This window comes from Meriones unguiculatus, chromosome 8 (genome assembly GCF_030254825.1).
Source record: "Meriones unguiculatus strain TT.TT164.6M chromosome 8, Bangor_MerUng_6.1, whole genome shotgun sequence".
Taxonomy (NCBI): domain Eukaryota; kingdom Metazoa; phylum Chordata; class Mammalia; order Rodentia; family Muridae; genus Meriones; species Meriones unguiculatus.
The window spans coordinates 12,654,017-12,665,312 of NC_083356.1; the positions used below are offsets into that span (position 1 = coordinate 12,654,017).

An 11,296-nucleotide genomic window follows, 5' to 3' on the forward strand; every position below is an offset into this window, starting at 1 on the left:
GTGCCTTCATTGTCAACATGGCAGAGAGTCGAAAGATTTGTGAGGTGGTTTTTTTTTTTTCTTTTAAATACAAATTCACATTGTATGTTGATATCATTTAGTTAATCATCTTTAGGTCTTTTAGGTTGGTTTATTTGTTTATTTGTTTGTTTAGGGACAAGATTCGTGTGTGACGGGCTGGGCTCAAAACTTTCTCCATAATCTGATGATGAACTTGAAATTCTGATTCTCCTGCCTCCACCTCTCAGCCACGCCCCACACCTATCCTGGTTAATTTTTATTTAGGAATTTTCATTTAATCAAAAATGGTATACAACAATTCCTTCTCTGTAGGGAATGTTCCAGCGCGTTCTATGCACAGTGGAAACCAAAAACAGTATTGAGTTCTCTATGTTCTGTTCTCCCTACATGTGTAGCTCTTCGTGAAGCCTGATTTATAAATTGTGCACAAAAAGAGGTTAACAATAATGAGTAATAAAATTGAGTAATTACAGCAATATGCTGCAAAACCTCTAGTACTATTGATGAGTTATTTGTCTCTAGGACTTTTTATTTGATATTTTCAGGCAGTGATTGACCAGTGATTGATCACTGAAAGTACAAAAAGTGAAATCTGGGTCTGGAGACGACCTTGCAGAATGTATTGCTTTGATGATGGCTTCTAAATTCTTCTGAAATGTGGGACATTTTACTTACCTTTGAACTCTGACAGTAAAAGCATGATATTCCTCAACTCCTAGGGTGGGACACAATGAGGTCATAGGCGTGTGTCGAACTGGACTAGACGCCGAGGGTCTTGGGAGAGACCACTGGAATGAAATGCTGGCCTATCACCGAAAGCCAATCACACATTGGCACCCCTTGCTGGAGGTAAGGGCGTTGGCTATACTGGGAATGATAAAATATTTTTTCCTATGAACTTTCATTTGACATTTCACTTATTTGCCTTTTTAAAAAGAAATGTTCTTGCTTTTATTTCAGAGTCTCTAACATTGTCTATTTAGAGCTGTGTGTGCCTTGAGGGATTAAAACAAACAAAAACAACTCTAGATCTCTGGGGTTCCTTGTTCAGTAGGCCAGTGAGAGGAGTGTGTCTTTTCTCTGGCGTAGCCTCAGGCTTGTGTCAATGACCAGGGGCCATTGTCTTAAGTTCATTATTCAGTGGGAACCAAGCTTGGGCACTACTTCTTAGTGAAAACAGTCTCTTTAACCTAAAGCCCCTTTCCATTTATAAATCCTTGATGCAACACAGTCTGAAACCACTATGTAAGGGACACATATGTCCCATACAACTCTGGTCAGAAAGAACATACAGAGATTTAAAATATTAAGAAGCCAGCTTAGCTGCGTTCAAAGCCTAGCCAAGCCATGCGAGTGAGTGATTGACCTTCTCCGAGTCCGTGCCTGCATTGGAGGCACTGTCCGAGTTCTGCAATGGGAGTGACTGAACAGTCTCAATGACAAAACTGCATTGCACAGACTGACTCAATATGAGGTCTTAACGGCTGTGCCCATGCCTGAGTTATGTTGGGAAAGAGGAGGACTAGTTTTCTCTTAGAACTTTTAGTCAAAGTTAATCTACTGAATGGACATAGTATTGCTCTGTCTGATGCCTTTCTTTCCAAGAAAGTCAGTTTCCGGATCCTCCTCAAGGGCCACAGTGTAAACTGAGATTTAATGAGTATTCACAGAAGGATGAAAAACCTTGTGAATTTTTATAAGATGAATACTGTAACAGCCACAGACTAAATAATAACTTAAAATTTTTAAGGGGTAAGTTGCTGCTTTGTGCAACTTTGGTTCAATTTTAAAATGGGAGAGACTGAGCACTGCACCTGACCGAATATATGAGCAGAACCAGGTTTCAGTCTTAGCTTAGTTATGAGAACGAGACTTTGGCTATGTTATTCGAGACATTTTGTGGAAACTTGGTGAACATTTCATGCTCACGCAATATAAGTGAAACTGCCAATCACAGGTCCCCATTCATATATAAATGCCACAAAACTTTAATTGACTTTATAATTTAATGTAAATCATAATGCAGAGATACGCACATATATAAACAACACATATAAAGACACATATGCAGACATACACGTACACAGAACATACATGCACACACACACATATACAGATACACACAGACATACATATCCACAGACACACAGAGATACAAACATGCACACACAGACACACCTAGACATAGATACACAGACATACACATGTGCATGCATTATTTTAGTTACTGTTCTATAGAGACACCATGATCAACACATCTTGTAAAAGAAAAGCACTTAATTGGGGCTTGCACACTGGATCAGAGGGCTAGTCCATGACCACCTTTGCAGGAAGCATACAGGCAGGCAAGGTGCTGGAGCAGTAGCTGAGAGCTTACATCTGGCCCAGAAGCACGCAGCAGAGAGAAGGAAACACGCTGTGTGGGGTTTTGAAGCCTCAGAACTGTGGCATACCTGCCCCAACAAGGCCACACCTCCTAATACTTCCTAAATGGTTTAGTCATTTGTGCGTTCAAAAATGTGCACCTGCGGGGGCCAGTCTCATCCAAACCATCATATACATATACACAGACATACATGTGCACATATATGAATGCCCACAGATACAAACACATATGCACAAAGGCACACACATACACAGACACACACATATATACAGACATACGCACATATATATGCACAGAATAAACTGCAGGCATACACGCAGAGACAGATACACACCGACACAAACAGACACACATACAATACACAGACACATGCACACATCCTCTGAATAGAATTCTCAGAAGTAGAGAATACAGAAGAGAAGGAAAGCTCTGCTGCAGAGGCAGCCACACAGAACGGAGATGCGGACTCCGGTTCTTCTTCCTCTGACATCTGATTTCGGGGCAGCTACGGGCCCTTCCATGCTAACGAGGACGGTGCGAGTAGAAACGAGAGCATATGAGCAAGCATTTTAACAAGTGTGAAGAAAAGCATATAGAGAAGTGTGTTAACTGTAATATATGTTTACATATATGAAACTGTCTGCTTCAGAACAGTAGGCGTATGTTTGGATCAAGCACAAAAGAGCCCTTTCAGTCCCCTTTCAACACAGGACATGATATGGCAGGAGATCACGGATAGCTTTTCAGTATCTCCATCAGGAACAACTGGTATTAAAAGGCGAATGTACTGACTGCGTGGTGGTGCACACCTTTAATCTCAGCACTCAGGAAGCAGAGGCAGGGTGGATCTCTGTGAGTTCTAGGCCAGCCTGATACATGAATCAAGTCCAGGACAGACAGCCAAAGCTACACAGAGAAACCCTGTCTCGGGGAGTCAGGGGAGGTGAATGTACTTTTCTCTACAAATATCTTTTTCTCACCCCCTATGTCTCTATTCAGTGGACAAACATTATATGGACCATAGACTTATACACAGCCTGAATTTAGCATGACAGGAAAATTAGAGTGAAATTGTACTTTCTAATAGAGAAGAAATAAGTGAGAAAGTACTATTTATTGCAGAGCAGAGTAGGTTGGTGGGCAGAGATGAAAGAAAGCCTTCGTTTGAAAAATCTGCTTCTACTTCATTAACCAAATATATATTCTATTAATTAAACTCTTAAAATATAGGCATGTGAGGATCATAAGAGTCATTCTTGTCACTGGCGGTTCCTACCTGACAAGACGGCCTTTTCTGTTTATTAGTTCCCCAGATGATTAGTTCCCCAGATGAAAAGGCCTTCCTGCTTCAAAGCAAAGGGATACAGCGTTGGATTAATTACAGGGTGTTTGTTTGTTTGTTTGTTTGTTTGTTTGTTTTGCTGTAATAAAATACCAAGACCAAAAGTGACCTCTGGAAGGAAGACCTTTTTTTTTTTTTTTTCCTTTTGGTTCCAGAGGAATATCCATATAGTGGAGAACTATGGGGGCAGGAGGCCAGAGCAGGAAGTAGAGAAGGCACACACAGGAAACAGCACAAACTTGAAGATGGGCACTGAGAGTGTAAACCCTCAAAGCTCACCCAAGAAGGCCATACCTACCAAAGGTTCTGTAACCTTCCCAAACTGTCTTCAAATGTGTGAGCCTATGGGAGACATTTCTCACCCAAACTATCATAAGTCTCTTACATCAACACTTATGGAAGTACGGCAAATACTGCTATAGAACACACTAAACATTTCCCATACAGCGCAGGACTCTTCTGAAGCCGTAAAGGTTGCCATACGACATTATTCTGTATACCTTTTACCTTCCAAGAAATAATTGTGTTTTCTCACTGCCTTGGCAGGCAGGTTTTGTAGAGCGTGGTGCTTACATAAACCTTCTCTTCAGAGATTTCCAAGTTGTGCATGAATATTCACTGTTAATAGAGAGCTGCAATTGCCATTATATGCATTTTTTGTCTTTACGGGATCATAGAGTATGAAATTCCTCTCTTTCAGTTACCTGGCCGGGCAACCAGCTTTGACAGTCAAGGATCCTGTTCTTCTCCCAGGCCACCTTCCACACCATAAAGCCTCCAAATGAGACTGTGTCACAGAAGGACCTAGAATCATGTGCTCATTGAATCAGAAACACACACACACACAAACGGAACATTTGACTTCATCATTTCAAATAGACCTGTGGTAATTAATAACTTGACGCATACTTTCTCTTTGGTTTATCTGGCTTATCTTTGTTTTTAACTTTGAGCACATTAATACATTATACTTAAGCACTGATAGTCCTTAGTTACAGAAGGTGTTTTATTTTTCATGTTTCCTCTCTACTAGCACAGTATCCTAACGTGTTGTAATTCTTTGCTTAAGCAAAGAGATAAGTTTTTTGAGACGAGAATCCACATGTATGTAAAAATTAAATCTAGTTTATGCCTGTGTTGTGTGAAATAGTGAAATGTGTCACTTCCAACCATATACATGGTTCTCTGTGAACTTTAACGTGCATATTTAAATTAATTCAACAGGATCAACTTCTCCAAGTTCTAATTAATGTCACTTGTCTGATGATAGTTTTTCTTTCGTGATCAGCAGTTTTGTCACTGAGCTTTGACTCTCAAGCTTCTTCCTTGGGACAATCAGCTAGGCTTCAAAATGGAGAGTCGTTTTTTAGTGTAAATGTACAAAGCGATGTTGAGTAGCTGGTAATCTAGCAGCTTACAGCATGTCGCCGCTGCATCAGTTCAGACCTGTTGTACAGCTGAGCTGATAGTAAGCTCTAGCAACCTTCGTCTCAAGGATAGCATCGGTTTTCGTAAGTGGCTACAGTCGTAAGTTTGTCTTTCACGGTTCTCCAGCACTGTGGTGTGTTTATTCTGTGACTCGGAGCTGTCATGTGGCTCCTCGTGTTTCTGATGGATCACACTTAACAGAAACCAAAGGCCCCAGCGAAGCTCTCTGTGCCCGCTGTCTTTAGATAGACAGGTGACGACTCCTCCCACTCAGGAACACATCGCTGGAGCTGGATAGCCTCTCCAAGAAAGCACCAAAATATAGACACATGGTATGAACAGGACAACTTTCACACTTAATAAGAATAAATACATTCCAAAGGATCAGATATCCAGTCCTTTAATGAAAGGCATTTACCTTACAAAGAATTCATGATCAGACAATTCAGAGGTTCAAAAAAGAAAAACTATGCAAATGCTTCTTGTTCTTTTTACAAGAGAGAAACTTTCTTTGCAATCAGGTCAGCTTTTTATTGTCGCATTTTAAGACCGGATTGGAAGGAAGCTATGTGGAATTACTCTAACCTTACTTTTGAGGTGTGTATATTTAAAGCTTATTCCACAATAAGGATTTTAAAGGAAAAAATTTATATTTGGAATTCTAAACAAGTTCATTAGGATGAGAAAGTTTTATGGAAAATTATGAATTTTTTATATTTGTAAAATCCCTTATTTCAAATATTAGGAAATGTATTTTAAAAGTCTTAAATTTTCTCCCATAGAGATTCAATTACTATTAAGCAAGATGCAAGCATGTCTCGCATTCATATTTTTAGTGTAAACTCAGTCCTGCCTAAAACTTTTCAAAAACGCATGTGTCCGGCTAATGATAAAACATACCACCACACCTTTCCTCAAAAACATACGAGAAACCTGTCTGGAAACACGTGACTACCCTGTCGAGCTAAGACAAACAAACAAAATAACCCTTCTCGTTACAGAGGGAATCAAGAAGACAACTCCCCCAGAAGTTTGTGTTTTACTGTGAGACGCAAACTGCTAAATGGGAAGAAAAACCTTAAAATCTTAGTGTGATAACACTTGGGGAGATGTTTTATCAGCAGAGACAGCTGTGACATTTCTTAAGTCCGTAAAGTATGCATTCTCACTCAAAGTGATATTTTACAGACTTACTCCTTGCAAAATTACAGCTAATTTACTAAGGAGAACAGACTACACCTTCTCGTGAAAAAAAAAAAGAAAACTGCCAGGGAATGAGGATATTTTAGACATGAGGCGAGTAGATTAAAATGAGATTGGAAAAAAAAAATTAAACCCAAAACTGCATGAGAATTAAGTTGGAATGTCAAAGCATTTGCTAAACCTATGAAAGAGACTAAAGAGAAAAAAAGAAAATTCGCAATTGTCTCTCAGTTGATGTGTGAGAGACGTTTTCTCTCAGAGCAAGGCACAAACACAGTCTCGATGGGTCTTACGCAGCACACCCTCACCTCACCCTTCCACACACAGAAACTTCTCTCTCTCTGTTGAAAACGCGGTTCAGTGTTCCAGATGCCCTCCGCTGACTCGCGGGATGGCATGTACGGACGCAGGAAGAAGCAGCATGACGCTATGACTTAGGTGTACAATAAACTCCTGATTTCAGGGACTTCTTCAGGGACTTTCCAATATATGCATCTAGGAAAACAAAAGATTCAGTGTTGCCTTGCGGGCGTGACAGCACGGTTGCTAAGTACAGTGACTATGACAGACACCGGCGTGTGTCTAGGGCACAATCTTCTCACAAAGCCGGCAGCTGACTGGTTTGGGGTTTAGGGTTTCCTCACATACGTTTGATTTTAGTCCAAGGGTCTGGGCGTGACCACCGGCTTCCTCATACACTTTTCTCAACAGTTACTCTCCTTCCTCAGGCCACCCTGTGTTGCTGGTACTTTAACATGTAAAACTCCCCATCCTCACGCACACTCACTCAGTTCAGTAGCAAATGGCAGGGCAAATGCCGGGGAAGAGGAGGGAGGGAGCGGATCCACTCACGTACCTTCATGTGGTTTTGTGGCGTGCACAAACGCTAGTTGCGGCAGGGGGCTCACAAACGACCAGTACTGACTCAGGGTTTACAGTAAAGCAAACATGTCTGAGCTATTTGGTTGTGGTATTTAACCGACATTCACAACTTTGCTTGTTTTTCCTATAGTGTTTATTCTTTTAAAAGTTTGCAGGCTCGGTAAAGAACTATCAGTCTCTTGGAGTTTTCACTTAATAGTTATTTCAGAAAAAGTGAAAGAGTCAAAATTCTATTCCCATGCCAATTCTACTAATCTATAAAACAAAATATAATTTATTCCAGGGTAAGATGTCAAAGCAGCCAGGGATTATTACAATAAAGGAACATAAAATGATAACCTTGAACACAAATCAATTTCTTTCTACCTCTTCGAAAAGACTACTTGATATTATTCTTAGGCAGAATTTGTCTGATTTTTGTCATAATAGCTGTGATATTACCAACCAGTTTAATTGCAAATAGTTAGAAAACTGGGTTGATACAGCCTTGAGAAACCATTAGGTCCCTTTGTTCAATGTAAAGAAAATGAGACCTGTGTCACAACTTGGTCTTACAAAGATTAATAGATGTTCTGAGCTGACCTGGTTGGTTTCAGTGCTTGTAAGTTTTAGACTAAAAGCATCCTGCTATCAACAAGTAGATTTTAAAAAAACTAAAAATAAGATAATTTAAGTAACTATATAGTTACTGAAAAAGGTATTAAAGCATAGGAAACAACAATATTGAGATGAAGAGGAAAAGAATTTCTTTGTTTTTTTTTTAACTCTGAGTCGACAGTAAAATCTTGAATATTGTTTCAAAACTCCATGATTCACCATTTAATCATTATTCAATGACACAGCTTAGGATATTATTTATCTGAAACTGCTGTGAGGACCTAATATTTAAGATAAGTATTGCCTGGATATTCTCTCAACTAAGAATTTTCTTTCATTAAAAGATCAATATTTATCCAATAATGTCAGTTAAGAATAAGGTAACTATTTATCATCTCCTCTTAACAGTTAACCAAAAAGATATGTATTTGAACAGTGGCATTGCATATTGATTTAAAATGCATTTTTGTCATGGTTAAATTTTCCTTTCATCGTGTCTATTATGTAACTGAATAGAAGTTTGATTTGGTAGCATACTAGTATTGTGCTACAGAGTTAGAGAAAAATCACTCAGTTAAGGACCAAGGTAAGCCTTAATGATTTACTTAATGAAAACATTTGAATACTAAAAACAGTGACTGAAAAATATAAGTAAAGGATGTTTAAGAAAAATGATAGTATTTTGTATGTCTGACATGATTAAATACACTCCTCCCAGGGAGAACTATTTATACAAATCCTATTTTTACCTCTATTATGATAAGAAATATGAGTTGTTCTTGATATATTTGTAAGGAAATATTTTAATCTCCAGCCTATGAAAATTTTTGATGCAGCCCATGAGACCCTTTTCAAATAGTGAAACTATGTCTGATTGTATCACAGAGGGTGAAAGTAAACCATTGTCTTTTGACATTTTGTTGAATGGCATCTACTATGCACAGAATTCCCTACTTACTAAGCATGGGATTGAATTTTAGTTATTCAACCTCATGAGGTCTTTGTTTCCAGAAAATAATGTATCGACTATTGATGCAATTTACAGAGATGAATCAAAACTTATTAAGGATAAGTTAGTTTTGATATTGCATGAGGTGGTTAGACCCTGAGGCTTTCCAAATAGCTTCTTGTGTGCCTCACCTCATCTAAACATAATATATAGAAAGAAAGACTATATTTTGGTGATTTGCTAAAAACTTTGTGCACCCCAAACAACTGTTATGCCCAAGATTATGTAAAACAACAAAATAATCATTCTCTATAAATATTTGTGTAAAACATTTCGTAGGTAGATTTCATTAAGATTTGCTGTTTTTCTTGTAAAGTCCTTTAAGCTCTGCATTTAAGAATGTAGTAGCATCAATGTGAAGAGTTCTCTGTATAAAGGAGAAGCAGGTAAAACTCCAATATGTAAAATATTACAGCTTGTTCCTTAAACAAAGATGACAACACCCAGGTTGTCAACTATAGTTATTGACCCAACAGAGCAATGACTGGGTTCACATTCAGTCACAGTGCTACAGAGCACTGCGAATTCAGAATTAAGACAAGTCAAGCTAGAAAAGAACTGCCTCCCATCATAAGTATATTTCCTCTAACACCCTTACAAGTAGATAGTCACCATCTCCACTGGTAGGAACTGCTAATGTTCTTCTTCACCCAGAGCCTCAGGCAATCTGAATCCATCATAGTTCATCTTTATTGGGTACCTTTAAGTCATTGTTCTTAATGTAACTTTTTAAGTGAAGTTTGTGATGTAATGCTTAGCCATTGTTTAAATCAGCATCTTTGACTTCTGCATTATAGAACAGAAAGTGAAGTCTTGAAATTTGTGTCTCTGTCTTTTGTAAGGTAACCAGTCATTTGTGAACTTTGGCATCTTATAATCATATTACTTAGAACAGATGTTTCTGTAAACCCTCTGAAAGATGTTATACATTGTATTTTGGTATTTTTACTATGTCTTCTTTAGAGTGTATGAAAATATTTGTCAGGATCAGATGAACTATGTAACAATGAAACCTCAAAGCTGTTGTTGAAGGATAGTTCATAATTACTTTTGTAAAAGAAATGGAAAAGCACTTGAAATATAATTTTACTGTTTCATATGTATTTTAAAAAAGAAATAAAGTGATTATAAATGATCTTATCTGTTACTAAAAGAAAAATCCCTTTTCCCATCTTAATTTTAAAGATAAATGTGAAGCATGTCTTGAATGTGAATTAAGCAGTTTTCCAGTTGCCTTTACTGCTCACTGAAGTGGGAACAGAAAAAAACACAACACTCTTCTGCACCATCTTTGTGACAAAGCATAGCTTACTACAAGAACATAACAAGTTTCCTTGGTGGTTCTCAGGGTTGGAATATAGCTTGCTCATAGAGCCTTGTCTAGAAAGCTTAAAGCCCTGGGTTCCAACCCCAGCAATACAACCAAGAAAACTAAAACCTGGCACAAAAACCTTCAGCTGTGAACATTTCCAGCATGTTTGCGGAAACACAGAAAAGCAACTTCAGTGGTTAGCTCTGATGAATGGGCAGCTGTAGAAATGTGGCAGACTGGAAAGACATGGCTCAATAGAGCAACAAAAACAAAGAAAAAAAATTAAAAGTCTGGCCAAAACCACAAATGGTGCAGGCAAGTTTCCCTTGCTGTCATTGCAGTTAACAGCAGTTTAAAATATCCTTTTACTGATATTAAAAAAATCATCCAATTCTAAAATGAGCATAAATTTTGGTAGCAAAAATCAGTTATTATTATTATATTTAGTGAGTCTGATTAATTGGGGGCAAGGCTTTGGTGTACTCAGTTGGTTCTTTGGGTGAGTGCCTTTTTAAAATAAATACATTTCCACAAAAATGCTAATAAAATATTTACCTTGAAGAGGAAACCATGCCTGAGTTGGTGACAAGTACTCAGACACACCTGTGAAAGGGCCGATAGATCGGAAGTATATGAAGACACAAAAGGGCCACCAAACTGCAAAGCCTCTAGCAAGTGTCACTGACAATGTATGCAGTATGTATGAACAGTGCCGCCAGGAAACACACCACCACCACTGCCTAGTAATTAGCCAGGAAGAGGCCCAACTAAAACCCATAGAGATGTATTGTAGGCAGTGACTAATATTTACTAATAATTATCTTTTAGTAATGCTGCTGTTAATCCTAAGCAGCTGTATAACCAAATCACCACACAGACACTGGGTTTATTTAGTTAACCTAGAACACAATGCTGGGCAATAGCTACTCCATCCTAAACCTCCAAGCCCTCATAGTTTCCTAACATTTAGATTTCCCACATTATACTTGCTTTTTGTGATATCTTAGGTCCAATCCATCTCTCCACATAGTTCCAAGCTCTCCTCTTGCCCCTTCTCCTCCCACTCATTTCCTGCCCTCTGGCTCCTCCCCTCTTTCCTGTCCTCTGGCTCCTCCC

General features: G+C 38.6%; 1 protein-coding gene across 1 annotated transcript in view; it reads left to right on the forward strand.

Annotated features, from left to right (window-relative positions):
* Syt10 (synaptotagmin 10) overlaps nucleotides 1-10,003 on the forward strand; it is a 67,288-nt gene extending 57,285 nt beyond the window's left edge. The window contains exons 6-7 of the mRNA XM_021663112.2: nucleotides 741-870; nucleotides 4,450-10,003. Coding sequence (XP_021518787.1) covers nucleotides 741-870; nucleotides 4,450-4,521 — 202 coding nt within the window. The 3' untranslated portion in view covers nucleotides 4,522-10,003. The remainder of the gene's footprint in view (nucleotides 1-740; nucleotides 871-4,449) is intronic.
* The last annotated feature ends 1,293 nt before the right edge of the window (nucleotides 10,004-11,296 follow it).